This window comes from Herpailurus yagouaroundi, unplaced genomic scaffold, assembly GCF_014898765.1.
Source record: "Herpailurus yagouaroundi ecotype Mexico unplaced genomic scaffold, PumYag 139, whole genome shotgun sequence".
Lineage (NCBI taxonomy): Eukaryota > Metazoa > Chordata > Mammalia > Carnivora > Felidae > Herpailurus > Herpailurus yagouaroundi.
This window is the reverse complement of record NW_024412394.1, coordinates 3,429,220-3,455,496: the sequence shown is the minus strand read 5'-3', so window position 1 is coordinate 3,455,496 and position 26,277 is coordinate 3,429,220. Positions and strand designations below refer to the sequence as shown.

The 26,277-nt window shown below is 41.1% G+C and overlaps 1 protein-coding gene across 2 annotated transcripts in view; it reads left to right on the top strand.

Moving 5' to 3' along the window:
- The first annotated feature begins 259 nt into the window (after positions 1–259).
- The window catches only part of STK38 (serine/threonine kinase 38), a 39,717-nt gene continuing 13,699 nt past the window's right edge, over positions 260–26,277 (top strand). The window contains exons 1-7 of one of the 2 annotated variants that reach the window (XM_040473344.1): positions 260–555; positions 5,854–5,989; positions 13,781–13,832; positions 14,729–14,851; positions 16,657–16,740; positions 20,746–20,869; positions 23,100–23,254. In XM_040473344.1, coding sequence (XP_040329278.1) covers positions 5,859–5,989; positions 13,781–13,832; positions 14,729–14,851; positions 16,657–16,740; positions 20,746–20,869; positions 23,100–23,254 — 669 coding nt within the window. In that variant the 5' untranslated portion in view covers positions 260–555; positions 5,854–5,858. The remainder of the gene's footprint in view (positions 556–5,853; positions 5,990–13,780; positions 13,833–14,728; positions 14,852–16,656; positions 16,741–20,745; positions 20,870–23,099; positions 23,255–26,277) is intronic. The other variant, XM_040473343.1, reaches the window with a different exon arrangement.

Sequence of the window (26,277 nt, the reverse complement as noted above, 5' to 3'; positions counted from 1 at the left end):
TGATGGGTATATCGAGACTTCCTTGTATTAATTTTACAGCTTTTTGGAAGTCTAAAATTATTTCAAAATAAAGCAAAGAAACCAGAAACAAATAGAGCCTCCCTCTCGAGCCCAGCCTCGCCCACCCCGACAGCGCCCCACACCTCACACTTCGCCCTCCGTACCCCCTCTCCTGCTCAGGTAAGGCGGGGGGAGCGGGAGCTGCAGGGCCGCGCACGCGCAGTCCTGAAATCGCCCGCCGCGTCTCTAGGAAGTCACGCTTGCGCAGTCTTGGCCCTTGCCCGCCGCGCCTGCCCCACTACGCGGCGGGGTACTCGGCCGCCTTGGCCCCTTCGCGCTGCCGTCTTTTCCGGCAGTTGGAGCGCTTCCTGTTGTCCTCACCCGCAACCGCCCCTCGGCCCGGACTCCAGAGTCCCTCAGGCGTCCCCTCGTCTCTTCTGGTCCGCCGGGTGCTGCCGCTGGGGCTTCGCCTGTCCGCCCGTCGAGAGACATCGCTGGCCGCGCCGGCGTCCGCGGCTGGTCGCCGCCCCCAGCCCTTCTTCCCCCGGGGCTCTGGTGAGTGTCTCGCTGCCACTGTCTTCAGGCCATCCCAGGCTTTTCCCCTCGTCTCCTCCCGACTCTTTTTGGGCTTCTCCCTTCCCGCCGACGCCCTCTTTCCAGCCCTGTCCTGTCGGCCCCTCGGCCGCCCTCCTCAGCCTCCTGACAGTCCCCCTCCTCTGGGTTTCCCGAGGGTCCCCTGTCAGTCCTCTCCATGTTTTCCCAGTCCCAGGCTCCCCACCCCATTCTTTCTTTCTTTTTGTGCAGCTGGGGCGGGGAGCCAGGCTGTCTCTCTTTTCCATGTTGCCAGCTTTGTCTACTCGTTGCAACAGCTCAGTCTCCTCTGGGACCTCAGTCATTGCCAGTTTTCACTTCTTTTGCTTTTTTTCTGGGGTCTGAGAACCTAAGAGCTGTTGTGTGAGGCAGAGGTGTGGAAAGCCCACCTTGGGGTGTGGTTCCTTTGAGTCTGCTCCCTTTCCGGTGGCTAGTCTTAGGGTACTGGGCTTCAGATCATCTTAAAATCACAGGAAAATTGAGTGGAGATTTTTTTTTTTTTTAAAGAGTAGAAAAGAAAAGTCGATAAGGACGGGAGGAAAGTCTGTGTCAGAAAGTGTATGGAACAGCTAGTAGAGAGACCAGATCTCCCGGCTGCACTTCCAATTGACCGAAAGACACAAAGAGACACTTGTTTTTGAAACGTACAGAGGAAGGTTGGCGCGAGGTAGACCTTGTGCTTCCTCCCCCTTTCAGCTCACCTTGGCTCTGAATTCGGATTAGCCAGGCAGCAGATGTGGTTTCCCTAAACGTAAAACATGACCACGATAATGGGCTCCACTGTCTACCCCAGACATTCGAGAGCGGCTTGCTCACAAGGGGACCAGAGCACTATCCTCCAACTTTGTAGAGAAAACCACTTCACGTGCCAACTCCATCCCTACCAAACATACGTAGCCCCAGCTCCTAGTAATGGTCATAAAAGATGAGTGCCTTCTTTGTAAATCTTTATAAGGTGCTTACTAAGTGCGTAGCATTGTGCATGAGACTGGAGAAGGATATTAAAAGTACTTGCTTCCCATTGACGTACAGTTCAGGAGGAGAAATTACGGTGCGTGCTGCTGCTGCTGCTGCTTCTTTTTTTTTTTTTTTATTTTTTTTTCAACGTTTATTTATTTTTGGGACAGAGAGAGACAGAGCATGAACGGGCGAGGAGCAGAGAGAGAGGGAGACACAGAATCGGAAACAGGCTCCAGGCTCTGAGCCATCAGCCCAGAGCCTGACGCGGGGCTCGAACTCACGGACGGCGAGATCGTGACCTGGCTGAAGTCGGACGCTCAACCGACTGCGCCACCCAGGCGCCCCTTCTTCTTCTTTTTAAAGTTACTTTTTGTTTACTTTTGAGAGGGAGAGAGGGAGAGAGAGAATCCCAAGCAGGCTTGTCAGCACAGAGCCCGACGTGGGGCTTGATCCCCTGCAAACTGTGAGATCAAGACTGGAGCTGAGATGGAGAGTCAGAGGCTTGACTGACTGAGCCACCCAGATGCCCCAAAGATGGATGACTGTTAAGGAGTAGTCTTAGCCTCCGTGTTCATTTGCCCAGATGGAAGGTTCTGGATTGTCAGTCACAAAGAAAGAATTAGTGAGAGAAGGGGTGTTCATAGAGGTAACAGTACCATTGTAAAGTCAGTCAGCCAGGCATAGCCATCTGGGTTGAATAAAACAGTGGTTTTCATGTGATCTGCTTTTATGTTTGCAGTACCTACCCCTGCCTTACAAAGATCCAGTTCTCTTATTAAATTTTTTTCAACGTTTATTTATTTTTGGGACAGAGAGAGACAGAGCACGAAGGGGGGAGGGGCAGAGAGAGAGGGAGACACAGAATCGGAAGCAGGCTCCAGGCTCCGAGCCATCAGCCCAGAGCCCGACGCGGGGCTCGAACTCACGGACCGCGAGATCGTGACCTGGCTGAAGTCGGAGGCTTAACCGACTGCGCCACCCAGGCGCCCCATAAATTTTTAAAACTTTTAAGGGGCTCCTGGGTGGCTCAGTTGGTTAAGCGTCGGACTTCGGCTCAGGTCCTGATCTCAAGGTTCGTGGGTTCAAGCCCTGCATCAGGCTCTGTGCTGACAGCTCAGAGCCTGGAGCCTGCTTTGGATTCTGTGTCTCCTTCTCTGTCTGCCCCTTCCCATGCACGTTTTGTCTCTCTCTGTCTCTAAAAAAAAAAAAAAAAAAAAAAAAAAATTAAATAAATAAATAAAACTTTTAAGAATTTCTCACCTACCTATTCCCTAATTCTGCAGAGTTGAAGAATGAAACAAACAGGGAAGGGACCTCCCGTAGTCTGTAGGTCAGGGCATGAAGGCTTGAATTGTCAAAAGCATAAGGGAAAGCTCTGTCTTAAAAGGTACTTGGTTGACCCAGTAAACCTGTAAATTGCTATAGGGCAATAGTAATTGTATCTTTTGATGAAAGGTTATTAGAATAGGCTCATCCTTTTATGAGTGAAGGAAGGGGAGGAGGAGGTTTTGGAGAAAGGTCAAAGGGAAGGATAGTGCAATCTTTGCTATTACATTAGAGACTGTATGTGAAGGTTGAAAATCATTCTGCTAGAAAATTTGTTAGCCTATTATATGATCATCTTTGAGTACGCTTAATATCCTGTTGATCTTTTTAAAAGCTTAGGAAGCCATGCCAGTGACTTAAATGAGTCAAAACTTTCTCCACCCCAGTATTTATATACCTATCAATGTAAATGTAATTTTGTTCTTTAATTTTGTTGACAACTGAAAAATCATTAACTTGCTCAACTTAGTTTATTAACCACTTATTATATGGAAGGTGCTCTTTGTCTTAGGTTTAAACACTCTTCTAGTTGCATTTCTATGTTAAAATAATTTCAGTTGTTAAAATGTAACCACATCTGTGTATTTATAAAAATGTCTCCAGAAATGTTCAGACCAGGGAGGAGTACAAAGCACTCCATTACTTCAGACTTGTTTTTAAATCTGGTTTCAAAATTTCTTCACCAGACTTAGAGTGCATGTGGTTTTCATTGTGGGTGGAGGGGGTATAGGCTGACAAATAAGGAACCACACCCAAGCTTCATAAACCAGAGGTTTTTGAAAAATCTACTGATATCCTAAAAACATTTGCGTTTTCTTTGTTTGGTATTAGCAGAAACTTCCCCATAAAAAATATAACATAATAACAAATAACATAAGGTAGAGCTGAGTTCACTTGAATTTGGCACATCATCAATAAAAACATTTGAAGTAGAGCCTTGATTTTGAATTACTTTGCTCTCAAAGAATTATTCTTTTATATGATTTTCCCTGAATTTTTTTTAAATAAAGTTGCTTAATGTTAAGCCTTTTGTCTTAGTAATAGTAAGTATTTGTGCATTCCTTAATAGCTTTAATCTACGAGACAGTTTAAAAAGCTGCTAAGTATGGGGCGCCTGGGTGGCTCAGTCCATTGAGTGTCTGACTTAGCTCAGGTCATGATCTCGCGGTCCGTGAGTTCGAGCCCCGCGTCGGGCTCTGTGCTGACAGCTCAGAGCCTGGAGCCTGCTTCAGATTCTGTCTCTCTCTCTCTCTCTCTCTCTCTCTCTCTCTCTCTCTCTCTGCCCCTCCCCCAGTCACACACTGTCTCTCCTTCAAAAATAAAATAAACATTAAAAAAAAAAATAAAAAGCTGCTAAGTATTAAAGGGAACCTGAAGGAAACTTTTCATAGAATGTACTATCTTTGAAAATGGCCCTTGGCCCCTCCTACTTTTACTCCACTTTATATTGGGATGAAAAGACAGACTTAAAGGCAGGCAGTCATGTTGGAGGAAGGCATGATAAGGATAAAATACTGAACATTATTGCCAATGCTGGAGCAGGTCCAGATCGGTGAATGGTGTGGCCGAGTGTGACAATATGGGCTGGCAAAAATATCTGGGGTGGGGGTGGAGGATGAAATTTAAATTTAGGAAAAAATGTTCTATAAACTATTTAAACCTTGTTGGTATCAGTTTTCTCATATGTAAAACTAGGAGGTTAGGGTCCCTTGTTTTTCAGATCTCTTCCATCACTAAAATTATGATTCAGGTTATTTCTTTGTAACGATGTTTTTTTATCACAGTTATTTGTTTTAATTTGTAAATCCAAATAGACAGCAAGCATTTATCTAATATCATAAGACATGTCAGTACATAAATACCTATAAATGGGCATTTTAGTCATAGGTTTTTTTTAACTATAGGAATGGCAGATTTAAAAGTTATTTGTATTTAGGGGCGCCTGGGTGGCTCAGTTGGTTGAGCGTCCGACTTTGGCTCAGGTCATGATCTCACAGTTTGTGAATTCCAACCCCGTGTCGGGCTCTGTGCTGACGGCTTGGAGCCTGGAGCCTGCTTCGGATTCTGTGTCTCCTTCTCTCTCTGCCCCTCCTCCACTTGTGCTCTGTCTCTCTCTGTCAAAAATAAATAAATGTAAATTAAAAAAAAAGTTATTTGTAGTTTAATAGTAATAGTACATATTCATTGAAGAAAATATGGAAATTATGGAAAAGCACAAACGAATAAAATGATGTATTGTGTTCTTACTGCCTAGAGTTAAGCCGGTGGTAACATTTTGATATGTATTTCAAATAATTCTGTGCACATCTGGTAAACACATAAATCAATAATTTAATCAGTTCTGTTGTTGGATATTCAAGTTATTTCAAGTTTTCCTTTGCCATTACACTGCTACATTGAGTCTCCTTGTGTATGAATCCCTATGGGTCTTTGATTTCTTTTAGGTAGATTCTTGGATGGCAAAGAATTATATCGTGTCTATATTATATCTTAATTTACGCTTATGGTGTTACGATCTTGTTCTCTTCCTTTTTTTAAAATTAACAAGATGTTTTAAAGATATTCATGTCACTTTTAGGTACAGATAGATTTGCTTCTGACTACTGCATGTTATTTCTTTATGTGCACCCCCACAGCATTTTATTTATTTCCTTACTGAATTGGCTTCAACTTCCTATGTCACAAAAGATGGCATAATAAACATCCCCTCTAATGCACATCATTGTGCATATCTCCTTAAGAGCATGTGTGACAATTTCTTTAGGCCTTGTACCTAGAGATGGTATTTCTGGGTCATAGGACATTGATACATACTTATTTTCACCAAGTATTTTGTTTATGTGACTTTTGTTATATATTTACATGTTTGTCTTCCAGAAAACTTGTACCAGTTTACTTTCCTACCAGGGTGGTAGGAGAGTGATAGTTGATGGATTCTAACTCCAAAACTAATACCTCTTCTTTTTTTGTTTCTAGCAGCCATGGCAATGACAGGCTCAACACCTTGCTCATCCATGAGTAATCACACAAAGGAAAGGGTGACAATGACCAAAGTGACACTGGAGAATTTTTATAGCAACCTTATCGCTCAACATGAAGAACGAGAAATGAGGTAAAGAATTTTGTTTGAGAAAATTGTGTCATGGTTTTGGCATTCATGTCTAGTGTCACAAAACACATTCATAATACTGTTGAAAGGAGATAAGAATAGCAGCATCCATATTATATCCTATCCCATTAGAATGGAAGGACAGTGCCATTGATTTCCAAAGTCCTTGCTATTAACCCACTTATTTCTACTACTAGCCAATAACACAGGGGTGCCTGGCTGGCTCAATCAGTGGAGCATGCCACTCTTGATCTTAGGGTTGTGAGTTTGGGCCCCATGTTGGGTATAGAGATTACTTAAAAATAAATTCTTAGAAAAAAAATAACACAGAATTCCATAGTAGTATGAAAACATTGGCCAAATTCTTAGATTTATTGTTAAAGTAGTGCGATGTAGTAGAAAGAGCAGCCCTTATGGAATCAGACCTGGGTTGAGAATCCTGCCTTTACCATTTAGTAGCTGTCTGAGGCCAGGACCAATTTCTTAGACTTTCTGTGTATCAGTTCCCAATCTGGAAAATGGGGATAATACTTGCCTCGCAGGATTGTTGTGGGGATTAGATATAACATATGTGAGTATCCACCATAGTGCTTCTCACATAGTAATCACTCAGTCACTTAGCACCTGGTATATATTATTTATATAGTAACTCGTAATTAAAATTTTGTTCCCAACGTTTTATTATGAAAATGTTCAGAAGTACAGAAAAGTTGAAGGAATTATACAGTGAATACCTGTATATACATCTAGATTCTTCAATTACCATTCATTGTTTTATCACATATCCATCTATCCATCTCTATCCATTCATTAAACCATCTTAATTTTTTGCTGTACTTCAAAGTATGTTGCAGATGTCAGTATATTTTACTTCTTGTATAGCAAATGAGTTCAATGTGTGTATATATATACATATATATATTTTTTAAATATTTTAGTTTAAACAGTTTAAATATTTATTCATTTTGAGAGCGAGAGAGCACGTGTGAACACGGGAGGGGCAGAGAGAGAGAGGGAGAGAATCCCAAGCAGGCTCCTTACTGTCAGAGCAGAACCTGATGTGGGGCTTGATCCCACGAACTGTGAGGTCATGACCTGAGCTGAAATCAAGAGTCGGACGCCTAACTGACTGAGCTACCCAGGCACCCCACAAGTGTATGTACCTGTAGAACTGAAACTCCTACCAAGACATAAAACATTATCATCATCCTAGAAAGTTCTTTGATTTTTGGAGATGTTCCTTCAACCCCAGGCAACCACTATTGTAATTTTACATTACTCTTGCTTATTCTATACAGATGGAGGTTGTAAATGGATTTATATATAGTAAGCACTCATTTCAGTAAGGCTTTTTTCACTTAGCCTAATGTTTCAAGGTTCATCCATGTTGCTGTTGTATCAATAGTTTGTTCCTTTATATTGCTGAGTACCATTCTATTTTCTGACTATACCTATACCTCTGTTTTTACATTCTTCTGTTGATAAACATCTGGGCTTTTTTCTACTTTTTGACTGTTTTGGATATGTTTCTATGAACATTTGTGTACAGATCTTTTTGTGAACATTTGCTTTCAATTCTTGGGTAAATATTTAGGAGTGGGATTGCTGGTTCATAAATATACATAAGTATGTTTCATTTTATAAGAAACTGCTAGACCTTTTTCTAAAATATTATCAATAACGTATGAGAGTTCGAGTTGCTTTACATTTTTGCGAACAAAACGTCTGTCAGTCTTTTAACTTCAATTATTCTTATAGATGGTTAGTGGTATCTTACTGTTTAATTGCATTGCCATGATGATTAATGATGGTGAACATTTTTTTATGTGCCTTTTGGTCATTTATATTTTTTTTGTGTGTGTGTGAAGTGTTTCTTCAAATTTTTTGACCATTGAGTTGTAGGAGTTCTTTATAAGTCCTAGTTACCAGTCTTTTGTCACATAAATGTTCTGCAAATAGTTTTTCAGTCTCTGGCTTTCCTGTTCATTTTCTTAACAGTGTCTTTAGATAAGCGAAAGTTAAAAAAATTTTTAACCTTTTTTTTTTTTTTTTTTGAGCGAGACAGAGTCAGCACCAGTGGCAGAGGGGCAGAAAAAGAGTGTGAGAATCCCAAGCAGGCTCCACACTGTCAACGCAGAGCCTGGTGCAGGGCTTGAACTCATGAACCGTGAGATCATGACCTGAGCTGAAGCCAAGAGTTGGAAGCTTAACTGACTGAGCCACCTAGGCACCCTAAATTTTTTTTCTTTTTTCAACGTTTATTTTTATTTTTGGGACAGAGAGAGACAGAGCATGAACGGGGGAGGGGCAGAGAGAGAGGGAGACAAAGAATCGGAAACAGGCTCCGGGCTCTGAGCCATCAGCCCAGAGCCCGACGCGGGGCTCGAACTCACGGACCGCGAGATCGTGACCTGGCTGAAGTCGGACGCTTAACTGACTGCGCCACCCAGGCGCCCCATGATTGAACTTTAAATATGCAGATCTGAAAGTGAAATAGCAAAATATTTTATAGCTGGTGGTGGCTAGCTGCTGTTTACTGAAACAGAGAAGTGCCTGCAGAGTGCCCTATGTTGGGATCATGGGGAATTCAAGGATAAATTTGCACAGTATATCTCTAGGCATGCTGTTGGAGATAGTTGTTTTCAAATACAACCACTCTCTTGAAATTGTAGTTTCTGGTATTAGAGAAAGAAAACAAATACTTACGAGTTCTGATTAAGATACTTGTTTTATTTGATAATAGGTTTTTTTGTTTTTGTTTTTTTTACTTCAGAGAGAGAGTGGAAGAGTGGGGGAGAGAGTCAGAGAGAGGGAGGGAGGGAGAGCAAGAGCAAGAGAGAGAGAGAGAGAGAGAATGAATCTGAAGCGGACTCCACACTTAGCGCAGAGCCCAACACCGGGCTCGATCCCATGACCTGAGCTGAAATCAAGAGTCTGACATTCAGCAGCTAAGCCACCCAGGCAACCCTGTAATACTTGGTTTTTAATCCTACTGGCTCTGCCTTAAAGTTCATTATTGATATGTATCATGTTCTCTAGTAATTATACGATAATGGTGTTATGTTATTAATAAGTGTTACGTTGTGATTTACACTAAATTACACCCCAAAATGGGTTGAAATCAGTGCTTTTTTTGTTTTGGATTCTTTTTTTTTTTTTTAAATGTTTTATTTATTTTTGAGACAGAGAGAGACAGAGCATGAACAGGGGAGGGGCAGAGAGAGAGGGAGACACAGAATCGGAAGCAGGCTCCAGGCTCTGAGCTGTCAGCACAGAGCCCGACGCGGGGCTGGAACTCACGGACTGTGAGATCGTGACCTGAGCCGAAGTCGGACACTTAACCGGCTGAGCCACCCAGGTGCCCCTGTTTTGGATTCTTAAGATGGAAATACCTTCCAAAAGTGGTGGTGGTTTTGCTTTTCTTAAAGATCAAATTAACCAAAAGAGATTGTGCAAAGGGAATGGTAGACACTTAAGAGGATTAGGATGTGTGTTTTTGGTAAAATTTTTTAATGATTTTTTCAATGTTAACTTATTTTTGAGAGAGAGAGAGAGAGAGAGAGAGAGAGAGAGAGAGCAGTGGAGGGGCAGAGAGAGAGGGAGACACAGAATCCGAAGCAGGCTCCAGGCTCTGAGCTGTCAGCACAGAGCCTGATGCGGGGCTTGAACCCATGAAGCACAGAATCATGACCTGGGCTGAAGTCAGATGCTTAACTGACTGAGCCACCCAGGCATCCCTCATCTTTATTTAATCCTTGTTTTGCCTCTGATGGTAAGGTTCTCTAGGAACACCACTTCTATTCTTTCTCTTATGTGATCCTAATTATGTGGTAGATATTGATTATTGCCTAGATATTCATACAAAATAATTTATAGCAGCCTGAAACCAAAACCAAGGAAACTGGCATTTTTTTCTTTTTTTTTTTTTTAATTTTTTTTTTCAACATTTATTTATTTTATTTTTGGGACAGAGAGAGACAGAGCATGAACGGGGGAGGGGCAGAGAGAGAGGGAGACACAGAATCGGAAACAGGCTCCAGGCTCCGAGCCATCAGCCCAGAGCCCGACGCGGGGCTCGAACTCACGGAGCGCGAGATCGTGACCTGGCTGAAGTCGGACGCTTAACTGACTGCGCCACCCAGGCGCCCCATGGCATTTTTTTCTTAAAAAAAAAAAAAATTTTTTTTAATGTTTGTTTATTTTTGAGAGAGAGAGAGAGACAGAGTGTGAGTGGGGGAGGGACAGAGAGAGAGGGAGACAGAGGATCTGAAGCAGGCTCTAAGCTGTACATCAGTACAGAGCCTGATGCAGGGCTCAAACCCACGAGCTATGAGATCATGACCTGAGCTGAAGTTGGATGCTCAACTCATTGAGTCACCCAAGCACCCAGCATTGTTTTCTTATTAAATATTGTGTTGTTTCTGTTCTTCATAAATACTATCTTGGTGGATTAATTAAAGCCACAAAAACCTAATTTAATAGGAAGTAATGGTGTGTTTCCTCCCCTCTTACCCCAAATCAAATAAGAATTTTCCTACATTTTACCCTTTGAGAATTAGCAAGTTCTACTACTCCTGTTAGATAGTCTTACCCAGATTTCCCCCTGTCTGCATTTGGTCTGATCTGATACTGAGTTGTAATATTGTGATTACTATTAGTCAGCAAGTGTCAGTTTTATTTAAGTCCCAGGAATGGGTAAATCTTGACCTTTGATTGTTAATTCACTGATTAGATATATCAGTCAAACCAAAGTAATTTGTCGAGATTTTTTAAAAATCTGTAATATTCATTTTTAGGATATTTCTTGAGAGTTTTCTCAATTTTGATCATGGAAATAACAAGTAGTGTTTATTTCTTTGCTATTTTTCCTGGTTTTAAAATGTCTCATCAACAGAAATTAGAAATATTGTCTAGTCAGCTGTCTTGTAGAGTGGATTAGCTCTTTTCTCCCATTTCTGCAACCTCTGAATCAAGCTGTACTGGGAGGTGAACTTAAGGTTGGCAAAAGGGGCTAATTACATGCAGTCATAAGTATGTTTGCACATTGATACACACTTGGATCTTTTCCTCCCCATTTGGCAACACACATTTTATGAAGTTGGCTGTGTACAAGACGCTATTCTTAGTGGAGAAGGAGGATTCAGCTACCTGCCCTTACCATCTCCTATGAGAAGTGGGCTCTCATGCAGATAAGTAGAGCTCACAGAAAGCCCTTGATGGGGTGAGGTTGGGGGTGGCCTCCAAGTGTAAGTGGGCGGTATTTCTCCTGGGGTTCTGCTCGGGACCTTTGGAGTTGAGTGCAAGAGTAGCTTCACCAATGGCTGGAGTGTTAGCTAAACTGGCTCTTCCACCAGGGACACACAGTGGAGGGGCCTGCTTTTCTTTTTCATTATGAACACTTTTAAACATACATATAGAAAGACTATATGTCTTTCTATATGTATGTATCTATGTATCTTACAATGAACCCCCATATACTCATTCCTCAGATTCAGTAATCATCAAGATTTTGTTAAATTTGTTTCATCTGTTCCATTTTATTTTTTCTTGCAGTTGTGTTTCAAAACAAAATTTAAACATCTGTCATTTCCTATGTACTGTAGGGTACATCTTGTAAAATATGGCCATTTACTTGTGTAATTACAATGTCATCATGAATCTAACAAAGTTAATGGTAATTTCTTGGGATCATCTCACAGAAGATATCATTTGTAAGCCTCATTTCAGGCTATGCTTGCCATTTTTTGTGTCTTTAAGATCTTCATTGGCTTGGCCCCAGTATCATTACCATGGATAGGCTTTTTTCTGGATACTTTTCTGATGAACGAATCTGATTGTGTTCAAGGAGTTGATTCTGATAACTTTACTCTCAGGTAGATATTCTACAGAAACCAATTTAATTATGCTTGCAGTCAAGCTATGGAAAGCTTCTTAGTTGGAACTGAGATTTAAAATATAGTCAGAAGCAGGTGTGCCTGGGTGGCTCAGACTGTTACGGTACGACTCTTGATTTTGGCTTGGGTCATGATTTCATGCCCAGCACAGAGCCTGCTTAAGATTCTCTCTCTCCTTCTGCCTTTCTCTCCCTCTCTCTCTCTTTCGGAAAAAAAAAAAAAAAAATACACAGAAGCAACCATCTCTGGGACACACATTATATGATAGCACATTGGACTTCTAGCCTAGTCTGGTGTGGTCATTCAAAAAAACATAGTCGGAAATTATGGTGTTTGATACTGAAGGCACAAAAAGAGCTAACCATGGTTGAGATATTATAGTTCTTGCTGTGATGTTATCTTTGATTCTTTTTAGTCTTCTCTACTTCAACTATTTAACCACTGAAATGGAATTAATTTACACTCCTGAAAGTACCAGTAATACAGCCTTCTCCTTCCAGTAATGTGCACACATAGATACATACCCCAAAATATTCTGGGAACTCAGAGAAGAGAAGTGGGCAGACTGGGAGCCATGCCAGTGCTTCCCCGACTCACCCCCCCCCCCCCAAATCAGGGTCAGAGTAGATCTTTTTACTTCCTGAGACTTTGGATATGAATTCTTGATGTCATCTGATCCTGTGGATGTGTAATATGATTTCTAACATGATACTGATTTAAACTAATTTCTATTATTGCAATAATTATTTATTGACCAAAATAAAACCCATTACCTTTCCCTTGGTCCTTTCTCTGTGTTTCCTCTCTTGGCTACTGGTGTCATTATCCTCCCACACAAGAAATTGTAAGATTTTTCCTTTGACTCCTGCTGCCAGTTGGTCATCTTTGCAATAGCTCTCTTCACTTCATTCTAGGTTTCTAGCCTTAGTTCCAGATCTTTACTGCTCGTCTGAATCGTTACTAAAGCTTTCAGTCTGCCTCAGTCGTTGTCAGTTGCTTTCCCTGCCAGCCCGTCAGCTTATTACTGTGGCTGTCATTTTAAAATAGAACCTCATCACCTCACTCCTTTATACACAGGCCTCTGTAGCTTTTAGTTGTCTACAGACTGACATTTGAAGTGTGGCACTTGAAGTGCTGTGTGCCTCCCCCGCATTGACTACATGCTGTTGCTGCGTGTACTCGTGTACTCTGTACTTTCATTCTTCCCTGTCCTGCTCACATTGCCTGCTATCAGGAATGCTGATAAGTGATAGAGATCCCAGCCCATGTGCTTTCATTTATTATGCCGAATAAATAAAGGTTGTGTGGAATTGGTTATAAGGAAGTTTCACTTGTTTCACTGTGAGATTGTAGCTCAAAAATATTCTTGGATGCAGTTTTTAAAGTTTAATACTCCAAGGATTTAGAGTCTTAAGTTTTGATAGTGGTGCCAATCACGTATTTTGACCATTCCCTTTTCTCCCCTCCACCCCAAATCTCCAAATTCTGCCTTTACTAGTGTTTATTGCTCTTTGTTTGTGGCAGGGAGGAGGAGGAAGATGTAAAAATAAAGGAAGTAGATACCAGTCTGGGAGAGAGAGAGAAACACCCTGATAGAAGAGGTTATCAAACACCAGCTGTTTTGTGGTTTGTTAAGGAGGAAATAACTTAAAAATAAAGGAAAGAGAACTTTTCATTTTGAAATAAGATTCTTTGTTGCATTAACATCTTATACAATCTTTTTCAAAAGGTAGAACTAACAGGGTGGGAATCTTTTCACTTGTCTTTAGTAACTGTAATTTGTTTTAATGAGGCACTTTGAGATTTACCTGTTTTTATCATTACAAAAAACCCTGTGTTTGGATAGGCTTTTTCAGAAAGTTATTCAAATGTTATTTCAAATATTTTTATTTATTTTTAGACAAAAGAAGTTAGAAAAAGTGATGGAAGAGGAAGGCCTAAAGGACGAAGAGGTAATTAATATTGGGAAGTTTTTCCTTGAAACCCAACGTGGCGAGTCTTGTGCAGCAAGTTGTTAGCCTTGGTGCATAGAGAAAGGGTTTTGGCTTAGTAGCAGAGGGACTTAGGAGGGCTGGTGCGCTTCTGGATTTAGGTATTCATGAAGATGGAGAAATTAATTACTGAGTACCCAGGAGAGGAAGTCTTATTTAGGCCCAGTTGTAATAAATTAATTAGATTTAGAATTCCAAGAAAAGAAAGAGATGAGATCAAATTAAAATTTTAAAAGGAAACCATAGCATATTTACAGAAATCATGGAAATATCTCCACAGAAGTGGTGCAAATGCCTGAAATCATTATCAAGGCAAAATATTTCTCAAATCAGCCCTTCCCCCCGTGTCTACAGACTTGGTAGGAGAAAATACAGTTAAGAAACTGTGCAAGGAACTGAAATGACCGTGGAAATGCTTTCAAAAATAGGAATGAATCATAGAATCCAGGAAAATGGTGAAAAATACCAAAGTCTTGTTGGAATTATAGAGCATAAAATGAACTCGAATGTGTTAAAAAAAACCAAAAAACCCACACTTTGATTTTATATAAAAAAGTTTAAAGGAAAATATTGTTTATTCTGCCTTCATTAGAAAAGTTCGAATAATTGACTGCTGAAGTAGGTTAGTCAGAGTCCACCGGAGGCACCCCGATGATCAGTATGGTTTGTTTTTGTATCCGGAAGCTGGGGAGGGGAGGAGTGGCCTCTTCAGGGTTCTTGTGTGAGGCTCTCACCTGTGAGAAGGTCATGATTAATCGGCATGGCCCTGCTTTCCAGTCACGAGTAAGACTGCTGTGGAGTTGCAGAAATTCAGCTCCTTCCCTTCCCTCCTCTCTCCCCCTTTATTTAAACGTTAGAAACGACTGAGGAGATCAGCACATGCTCGGAAGGAAACAGAGTTTCTTCGTTTGAAGAGAACAAGACTTGGATTGGAAGATTTTGAATCCTTAAAAGTAATAGGCAGAGGAGCATTCGGTGAGGTAAAAACCACAGCTACTTACCAGATAAGATACAAAAATACCACAGAACTTTGAAGCTGCCAACGTATCATCAGCTCATGGTTGTCGATAGAACTGAAATATGGGGTAGGTGGGTCAGACGTGCCAGGCCCACATTGTAACTGCTGTCTGTCCTTTCCTCCCCCTCCACTGACCCAGATCTCTGATTGTTCTTCTGTTTTGCCAGAGATGATGTTGACGCTTTAAGTATTGATTTAGAGGGAGAGTTGAAAGGGAGAAGGAAATCAGTATTTACTATTTACTGAGTGTTTCTCTCCTATAATCGTGTCAATGACTCATTTTATAGATGATGAAATTAAGACTCCGAGAAAGGATATGTAATGCTCCATAGTCACATAGCCATTGAGCAGCAGTACCAGAAGTTGGGCCCAGAAGTTCCTAATCTTTTTTTTTTTTTTTAAGTTTTCATTTTAATCACCTAGTGCTCATGATGACAAGTGTACTCTTCATTCCTCACCCCGTTTCCCCCATTCCCCCATGTCCCCTCTGGTAGCCATGAGTTTGTTCTCTATAGTTAAGAGTCTCTTTCTTGGTTTCTCTGTCTGTCTCTCTTTCTTTCCCTTTGCTTGTTTGTTTTGTTTTTTAAAGGAGTTCCTGATCTTAAAGCTCTTGCTTTTCCCAGTCTCACACTGCCTCTTCAGGAGCAAACCAACAGCATATATCCACCCTTTATTTCTTCCCGCTAGATTTGTATCGCTCTAAAAAGGTGGCCCCAGGAGACAGAGATTATAGAAATGGGTTATACAGGTAGTGGTAGAGAGTTGAAAGCATTTGTCCCACCAGGTCTTGTAGATGCATCTTGCTCGGTCATAAGAGCAGTCTATGGGGAGGGTTTAAATGAGCCCCTGCAAGGTCATCCTCATTAGTGGAAAACACCCAAAGTGGACGACTCACCCAAAGTGGATGATGCAATAGTTTCATTAACTTTGTATAAATTGAGCAGCATATTATTAAAAACCCATACCTAGGGGAAATGTGAGTACATACTCAAAGGCACAGGTGAAAGATTAAATTGATCCCTCAGTGTTCAAAATCCCTGTTGGCTCCTGGAGACAGGGGAAGGTATGGTACTACCTCTAAAAGAACTTTCTGTTCAGTGAGGAAGGGACGTGGGACTCAGTCAGGAAAAACATGAAGAAAGGTGCAGGGAGGAGATAGCCTAAGTATCTTGGTGGGGGTGGGGGGGTGCAGGGGAGGATGTGCAGGGACTTGCCAAGAAGTTTTTCTTTGGGTTTGTGGACTATCGATTGTCTTTTCATCGTAAAATTATGTGCTCTAAAAACATTGGAGGATAAGAAAGAGGAAAACTGCACAAAACCCTGTTTCCCTAATGACACATTTTAGGTTTTTTCCTTCTAGACATTTTTCTTGCACATGAGCTTTTGCTTTTGTTTTAAACACTGTTGCAGTCACTTCCTTAGGTTGTCTGAGCTTGTGGATGACAGGTGCCATGGTTATAATGAGTCCTTAAGTTCAAAAGGGAGGGTTTTCAAATAGGATTGACTTGTTCAACGAGGGAGCCAAACTGTTCAGATCTAGAGATACCTGAGAAAGTTTTCAGGACTGACTTCACCGTGTATAATAAATCTACTCATTTTGGAATGTTAAAAAGCACTTTTTTTCTGTTTTTTTTTTTTTAAATTGCTGGTTGTTTATATTAAAATTGTAACACTTTTCCAGTTTAAATTACTTCCTATAACACATGAAAGCATTAATTACCTTGGCATTGTGAACTTTTGACTTGGCATTTCTTTTATAACTCTTAGGTGCGGCTTGTTCAGAAGAAAGATACAGGGCATGTGTATGCGATGAAAATACTCCGTAAAGCAGATATGCTTGAAAAAGAGCAGGTAAACCACAATTGTAATGGTGATCTTAGGCTGCTTATCAGCTTTTTGTTACGTAAAACTGTTCCTTTTGTTTATTTGAAATGTATTTTCTTATTACAGTTTTCTTTAGCACTGTCATGTACAAATATACATGTATTACTTTTCTTTCCCCAACAAAGAAGCAGTTACATGTATTTTAAAAGTACAAATAATGCCTTATGTTATGTGCAGTCTTTTAAAAGTTGAAAACCTATTAGAAGCATCTGCTGTTTGTGTCTCCCAATTGATCACATGCTGTGCTTGTCATGAGGAGCCTATTTTTGGGGTCACACTTGCTGTGATGACGCGTTCCTATTGAATGCTGATATACACACACACACACACACACACACACACACACACACACACTCTAACACTTTGGGACTGAGCCTTAGGAATTAGAATTTGGAATTTGCAGTCTAAAATGTGTCTTAATATGCTTCATTCTGTATTCCCAAACCAAAGTTGGGTCTTCTCAGTAGCTCATTACTACCCAAGACAGACCAGTCTTCTTTCTGAATGAATTTGAAAAAATCTAATGCAAACGGCAGAGCAGTACAATTTCTCCTTTAAGGAGCGAGAACACTTTCTAAAACCTAAACCTACTTTGCAAGTAGATTTATAAGATGCAAAAGTAACTTTATGCAAAATAAAATTTTAAAGTTTGGATAATATATTAAAAACAAGAATGCAACTTTTCTGTAAATCTAATTTAATTTAGCTGTTTGCTTAAGAACAGATTTTAGTGGGTGATGCCTGCATATGTCCTGTAAAGGATCAGATGCTCCAGGAAGACAAAGAGAGAGCCTGTGGCAAGGAGAACCCTGGACACAGAGTGAAAGAGCAGGGTTGGAGACTGGCCCCACACCCAGTCCTTTTTGCCTCTTGAAGGGAGGTGTAATCACTGAAGCTTCTCAGTCCTTTTAAGTGCCAGTGAAAATTTGAAGTTTTTATTTTCTCTTTAATTTTCATGTGTTACCTATAAGCTTAGACTCCCAGGAATTTCGGTTGAGAGTATCAAATACCCTGGCAGTAAACATTCAGACACTATAGTTTATGCTGATACCAACCTTACTCAGAATGCTCAACAGCCCTATTTATGTGTTTAAAAATTATTGTGTGGTATGGGTATAGGCCCTGAAAGAGTTTTAGCTAGTCTTGAAAAGGAAAATGGAAAACTGTAGTGATGAGTCAGTATATTTTGTATTTCACAAGTAAGTTTTACTTTTATAAGACCTATTTCGTATAACTTTATTTATTATTTTTTTAAATTACTTAAAATAATTTTTTTAATGTTTATTTTTGAGAGAAAGAGAGCGAGACAGAGTGCAAGTGGGGGAGGGGTAGAGAGAGACAGAGACACAGAATCTAGAGCAGGCTCCAGGCTCTGAGCTGTCAGCACAGAGCCCAATGTGGGGCTCGAACTCGTGAACCCCGAGGTCATGACCTGAGCTGAAGTTGGACACTTAACCGACTGAGCTACCCAGGTGCCCTTCCTATAGTTTTCACCAAGTCTCAAAACCTTTCTTTATCAAATAATTAGTGTTCAGAATAAAATGTAAAAAGTATGCATCATGATTTTCACTTATTAATCCTTCATAACATGTGCCAGTTGCCCAGCATGGTAACAGAGGACAATTCAAATATACAGTGTAAAAACATTTTTTCAAATACTGTGCCTTCTTCAAAATCATTTTCTAAAGTGTCCCTACATGAAAGTAGAGGAGCTTTCCATGAGAATTAGGATTTTAAACAATGTATTAGCTTACTTGTTAGCTCACCTTGCTGTTGGACTGTGCTCCCTAGATTTGATCTCAGTGTGATCCAGTTAAAGTTTCTGGTCACAGACTCTACCTGAGTCGGCCATCTTGAAGAAGCGTGGTTGGTGCTAGGGCGTGAGAGGAAGTAGACCAGTGCAGACCCATCACTTGGGTAGGGCTGACCAAGTTTAGACTCAGAGCCTAACTTTTTGTAGGTACAGGTTCCTTTCCCCTAGGAAAAGTTCTTTCTTTGCTTTTACTAAACTGAACAGGAGTTAGAGCTACCCACTGAGAGTTTAGGTCGTTATTCTGATCCATAGGGTGGGAATTTTGCCATCTGGAAAATAAATTTTAAAGGACAAGAGACCAGCATTTAGCTAGCTTTTTCATGTTTCTCTTACATTGCTAAAGGAAAACCTCCAATTGTGATGCTAGTACAGTATTAGGAGGGGACAAAAGATGGACTTTTATCTCTGCTTTCCTAGTGCTCAGGATAGCAACTAGCATGTGACTCCACCCCATTAAATATTTATGGAACAGAGAAAGGGAACCTCTGATGTGAGTTGCACCTTTGGTTCTTCCTTCCCTTACCCTATGTTAACCTCACTCCACTCTTAGATATTGAGGTTCCTAGTTGCTGTCTCAGCCCCAGGAGAGGAGGGCAAGGTGTGCATAGGTGGCCTGTAGCTTTCCCCTTAACAAACAGAGAGTGCTGCCGTCACCGTTCTGTCCTCCGAGGCGAGTGACGAGTGGTAATAGTTCTGTCTCCCCCCCCGCCCTTTTTTTTTTGGCTCCCTGCAGCAGGTAGAGGCCTTGTTGGGAGCCAGGAGAGCAGAGGCAGCTGGAGGCTGGCTTGCGCAGTCTTTATGTCCGGTGATGACTGGGGCACAACCACAGCTGCGGTTGAGCAAGTGCATTAGTGTTTCCCAAAAGCTTTGCTTCTGTATTAAAGCTGAGGAAAAGCATTAGCCTTTACTCAGCTTCTTTGTGATTTCATAACACTGTTCCTTACCACCCTTATCTACCATTTTCCCACCCTCATGCCCTAAGGAGAAATGTAAAAATGTAAGTTTTCTGCAACATTGAAGCTATTTAAAAATTTCCCAAAGAATTTTAGTAGAGACTGGAAACTGAGATACGTAAACTCAATACTTCCCTTGGGCCTGAAGGGAAGAATGAGGCAGGTTAGGGGTAAGACAGGAGACAAGGGTGGGATCTGTGTCCAGTTGGAAGAGAGAGTGCCTGGCTTTGCTAAAGACATTGCAGTAAAACAAAGCATTGTATCGAGCATCGTATTGAACAAAACAACAATCATGCGCTGAGTTTGCCAACCGGAAGTGCCAGTTTATGGACTTCGGTACATCTTTACCTGTGAACGTAGGGCAGGACTGAAGCCCTGCTGCATATGTTAAGAACAAAACTTCTATTCAAGGATCGCACTGGGTCTTAATAAACGGAGACCTGGTTGAACCCACCTTTGCATCTTGTGACATTTAGCGTAAGAGGAGAGGGGACAGGATTTGATAATACGCAGCTGTGGTTTGATTACTCTTACATATTTCAAGTAGATAAGGGAAATTTGATAATAAAACATTATTATGAAATAATGTAGTTCTGCCAGTTCTCCTAAACCTTTTGGCAATTTGGTCTCCCTTGGCTAGATATTTTAGTAAGAGCAGAAAGCTGGAAATACCATAAATTCGAATCAGTAACTCTTCTTAGGTATTCTTGTATTTCCATTCCGTAGGAATTGAGCACATACTCTGTGCACAGCAGCGAACTGAATACTGTGGTATAGTATTCTAGAATTGTCAGCCAGGGCACCGTCATTGCGGACACCATTGCAGACCTGAGGCAGGACTTGTTTAGAGAGTTTCATCTTGGGGACTAATTTTTGTCATAAAAGGTTATTAGAACAAAAAGATGTGCAAAAGAATGGTACTTTTAATTAATCACAGGTTCAATTGACAGCACTGTTAAAGTTGCCGTTTGCATGACAGCCATTCATTTTGTCCTTTTGTAAGCCTTTCATCACTCAAGTGTTCATGACTGAATACCGTCAAGTCCAGTGTTGTCACTTTTGAGTTCATAGGTTTGCCTAAGCATAAATTAGATCTTTTGCATCATCACAATTGAATACTCAAACGGTACTTAACTTGTTTAAACAAATATACAGTCTAATGAAGCAGAGCAAGGCTTGTCATTAATCAAATGCGTATACCTCCAGGTTGGCCACATTCGTGCGGAGCGTGACATTCTAGTGGAGGCAGACAGTTTGTGGGTTGTGAAAATGTTCTATAGTTTTCAGGATAAGCTAAACCTCTACCTAATCATGGAGTTCCTGCCTGGAGGTAATTACTTGACGATGAAAGGTCATTTTTCCTTTTTGTTCTGTGGTTTCTCTCTCACATCAATTAACCCTCCTTTCTGCTTTTAATCGTGTTCACAAAGTTGCTTTCTAAATCTTTTTTAGGTCTGTAAAGGAGGTCAGTAACCTGTCTTGTGCTGGGGTGCCTTTCTACAATTCTTAGTGCCATAAAAGTAACCTTCTCACTCATTCTCATGATTTCAGATGGACATTTCTTTCTTTTATTTTTCTTTTTAAATGTATAGGAATAAACTAGGGACTCTGCCTGCTCTCCTGTCAATGGGAATCACGTATAATCAGTTACCCAAATGACCAGATTGAAGCTATTATGTGATTTGCTTCAACTGTTTATCTTTTGGTATAACTTACATTAATAAGGAGTGAATTTCTCATTACCTATATTAGTAGCCAGACTCAGTCTCTCATTTCTGAGATTTCAAGTTTTACATAACTCAGCATGTGTGTCTCCTGAGACAGCTCCAAAGTAAACCCGTAACAGAATATACCATCTGTCCTGGGGAACAGTCTGTTTGCCAGTGAACAGATGAGCTGTGAGCACACTCTGGTGGGGGAAAAAAAGAAAACTTTTTCTCTTTTTGGTTCTATAGCAAAGCAAATGTAACTGTGGCATAATATTTTGATCTTGTGACAACTTTTATTTAGATCTAGGGTCACCAGTTTTTTATGAACAATTGATGAAAGTTAGGGAAGAGTCTGATAGAATGAGGAGAAACTTTTTAACATTTAGATGCTAGTTCTTAAATAGGAATAAGAAGCAGCTCAGTCACCAGCCCCTTGACACGGGTCTCCTCAAGCCTTACACGCCCCGTCTTCCATAGCTTCTCATGTCTCCTGGACCCCGCCCTTTGCCCTCCGTGGAGCTGGCCTCAGAGCCATAGACCATCTGGCTTGAGCTCTCTGATCTGGGCAAACTCTGCTCTCCTGAGCCACAGCACTGAGGCCACACAGCTACCTTAGAGCTGGCCTGAGTGCCCCACCCCCACATCTCTGGTGTGCCTCCAGATGGAATATGTAGCTGCCAGGAATGATTAGGGAATCCTGTTTTTCAAGTCTTGGGTCAAAAAAGAGAGCATAAATGGTTTAATTTTTGCCTGAGTGTAAAATATCCAGTTTTCTCTAAGAACACAAAAAATTCCCCCAAAGTTATAAGTGAAATTCAAAAAGCAGCATGATGCTCTATTAAAATCAGAGGTTTCTTTCTCTTTTCCCTGTTTTCCGACCATAACTGGCTTTATATGGAATCTAAACTGAATCTTTCCTGTTTCTCTTAGCTTTAAACTACTTCTAAATATTTTCTTTGCTTTGCTTTTGTCTAACCATTGAGTTAGGATCAGAATCTTTTTTTCCCCACCATTTTATGTTGCTGATAGTAAGCAGAAATAATTAAATTTTGACTTTGCAGAAAACTAGGGAGTTTACCTTTTAACTGCTAGAATACTGATCCTGTGTTGTAAAAGTCGCATAAAGCATATTGGTGTATATTTACCTATAATAACAGTGGAGAAAACACTCTGCTGATCTTGGGGCGTGTTCACCTTGCACTTCTGAGAGGCAGCCATTGCATACCCCAGTACGTAGCATTTTCAGTTCCTTTTTAGCTTTTGTTGACTTACACTGTGCTACCTAAATCTCACCTTTTTATTTATGTTCAGGTGTTTTGTAAACAAATTGGAGAGCTTGTTTTCAGTCTCCTCATATATTTAGTTTTTGTTTGGCATTTCAGCCTATACTGATAACAATGGTGGTATAACCTATGTGGAAATGGTAGTTTGCAGACAAATTAAAAAGTAAAGTCACTTTTTCCCCCAGTCCAAAAACTTACCCTAAGGAATTTTTTTTTTTTTTAAAGTGTGAGAGAATTTTCCTTTTTCTCTCCAGAATAAAATGGGAATCACTGCTTAGTGGTCAGCATCAGGTTAGGTTAAAAGCATTTTGTTCTCTGTGGCTGTGAATGTTTTACCTTTAAGTATTAGAAACTACTTACCATTTCCACCCATGTCGGCAGTGTGGGTCAGTTTCTGGAACACAAAAGAGTCCTGTTTAGCACTGCCTTATGTAGGCAGATAGGGAAGACCTATCTGAAAACTGGCACTTACTCATGCATTGTTGTGTGTGTGTTTGTGTGTGTGTGTGTGTGTGTGTGTGTGTGTGTGTGTGTATGTGTGTGTGTTGGCTTTGTATCTTGTTTCCAGGGGACATGATGACCCTGTTAATGAAAAAAGATACCCTGACAGAAGAGGAGACTCAGTTTTATATAGCAGAAACAGTATTAGCAATAGACTCCATTCACCAACTTGGATTCATCCACAGAGACATCAAGCCAGACAACCTTCTCCTGGACAGCAAGGTACTGTGGTGGGGGAATAGCCAGTGTGTATTTCCTCATCTGAGCAGTGTCTGCTTTAACGCCTGCAATGCTTTTGGTAATCACAGGGAGCCACGAATTGTTTTGTATAGTCTTTGTATAGTTTTCTCTTTTTTTATAGGTAAGTTTGCTGCTACTTCCCCTCTCTGAAAGGTGTATGATTCTATGATTTGAACACTCTTCTTAAAAATAAAGGACATCTTTGAAAATGATTAAGAGGAAAATTGATTTAAAGTTTATTTATTTTGAGAGACAGAGCGAGGGAGGGGCAGAGAGGGGGGAGAGAGAGAATCCCAAGCAGACACTGCACTGTCAGTGCAGAGCCTGATGTGGGGCTCGATCTCACGAACTGTAGTATCATGACCTGAGCTGAAATCAAGAGTTGGACGCCCTGAAAACTGATTTAGAAGCTTATTTTATAATAAAGCCAAAGGTACCATTTTTTCCTAGCCCATAATTAACTATAATTAGCATATAATTAACTCTACTGATGCATCGCCTATTGGGAATCCCTTTGTTGGGCAACCTTATTCTTGAACCCAGTCAAGAACTGGGAAGTAAGGCAAACAAAAACAGCAGTCTGTGCCAGAGTTCAGGTTCCAGATCCTTTGTCCTTTGCTTAAAGAAGAGTCCTGCTCAACCTCTGGACTGGCCTATGTATTCTTTAGCCATGCAAACGAGTTCAGTTGCTTGTTTTTTTTTTTTTTTTTTATTTTTTTTTATTTGAGAGAGAGAGAGAGAGAGAGAGAGAGAGAATGAGTGGGGGAGGAGCAGAGAGACAGAGAGGGAGGCACAGAATCGGAAGCAGGCTCCAGGCTCTGAGCTGTCAGCACAGAGCCTGACGCGGGGCTCGAACTCACCAGCTGTGAGATCATGACCTGAGCTGAAGTCGGATGCTCAACCGACTGAGCCACCCAGGCGCCCCTCAGTTGCTTGGTTTTTAAACTCACAGCAGATCAGAAGAGAACCCCTGTGTTGCTAGGTTTCTGGCTGCTCCTTGGCAGGCCTCCCCACTGTCCAGTCCTCATTTATCTATAAAGTGAGGATATCGATCCAGAGAAGCTCCACAGTCCCTTCCAGCTTTATTTTTTATTTTTTCAACGTTTATTTATTTTTGGGACAGAGAGAGAGACAGAGCATGAACGGGGGAGGGGCAGAGAGAGAGGGAGACAGAGAATCAGAAACAGCTCCAGGCTCTGAGCCATCAGCCCAGAGCCTGACGCGGGGCTCGAACTCACGGACCGCGAGATCATGACCTGGCTGAAGTCGGACGCTTAACCGACGGCGCCACCCAGGCGCCCCAGTCCCTTCCAGCTTTAACATTTTAGGGGTGCCTGGGTGGCTCAGTTGGTCAAACGTCTGGCTTATGGCTCAGGTTGCAGTCTCGTAGTTCATGGGTTTGAGCCCTGCATCAGGCTCTCTGCTGTCAGTGTGGAGCCTGCCTTGGATCCTCTGTCTCCCTCTCTCTCTGACCCTTCCCTGCTTGTGCTCTCTCTCTCTCTCTCTGAAAAAATAAAAATAAACATTAAAAAAATTTTTAGAATGTTCTGTTCTGTTACACAGAATTGTTGTCTGGACTTTTAAGGAGAAAAGTGAATTTAATTCTTTGAGTATTTTTCTTTCTTTCTTTCTTCCTTCCTTCCTTCCTCCCTCCCTCCCTCCCTCCCTCCCTTCCTCTTTCTTTCTTTCTTTCTTTCTTTCTTTCTTTCTTTCTTTCTTTCTTTCTTTCTTTCTTTCAAGTTTTATGTATTTAAGTAATCTACACCAACATGTGGCTCAAACTCACGACTCCAACATCAAGAGTCACATGCTCCACCGACTGAGCCAGCCAGGCGTCCCTCTTGTTGTCTTTTAATAGTTTTCTTGCTGTCTTTGAAAAACCTGAGCTTTTGGTGTACGTTCTTTAAAAAAACTATCTTTCTATTTCAAGAAGGCTGGAGATTTATCAAATAATTTCTTTTTCTTGATCATAAGAATAATGTGTATGCACAGTGGAAAATTTGAACAGTACAAAGAGTTATAAAGAAGAAACATACCTATAATCTCATCATTCAAAGATAACCACTATTTTGGTACAATAGCTTCAATACCTTCTCTATTTGTGTCTATAATTTATATACAGTTAATATCCTAAAAGTAGCTTGTAGCTTGGTATTCTGCTTTTAAAATGTTAATGTATATATTGGGGCACCTGGGTGGCTCAGTCGATTAAATGTCTAACTTGATCTTGGCTCAGGTCATGATCTCACAGTTTGTGAGTTGGAGCCCTGCATCAGGCTTTGCGCTGGGCATGGAGCCTGCTTAGGATTCTGTCCCTCTCTCTGCCTCTCCCTTGCTTGCTTTCTCCCTCAAAAGTAAATAAATAAACTTAAAAAAAAAAAAGAAAGATTTAGAATCTTCTCTGAAGGTTCTCTGAACCTAAAAAAAATGTTAATGTATATAAACGTATTTTTCTGTCATTCTATGTATATAAAATTTTTTAATGTTTATTTTTGAGAGAGAGAGAGACAGAGCGCAAGCAGGGGAGGGGCAGAGAGAGAGGGAGACACAGAATCCAAAGCAGGCTCCAGGCTCTGAGCTGCCAGCACAGAGCCTGACGTGGGGCTCAAACCCATGAACCACGAGATCATGACCTGAGCCAAAAGTTGGACCCTTAACCAACTGAGCCACCCAGGCGCCCCTCAGATATATTTTAATAAAGCACTGGCCCTACTTTGTGTAGTCAGGTTCAGATGCCCTGATCCTGTGCCCCAGGTGCCTTAGTGCAGGTTTAGTTGCACCCTGTAGTCTCTGTTCAGGTCTAGCAGACATATTGAAAGCCAAGAACTTGGGGCCTCAGTATAATGAGGAGGAGTGGGGAACCCTTTTAGGTGCAGGTTTGCTCTCTACAAGATGCGAGCCCAGACTTGTAGAAAGATGTTTTCACAAGCGAGCTCATTTCGGTGTTCAACCATACAGATTCTAGAAGTGAAAGTGTAGATGTTTTGAGTTCCTGCCACATACTT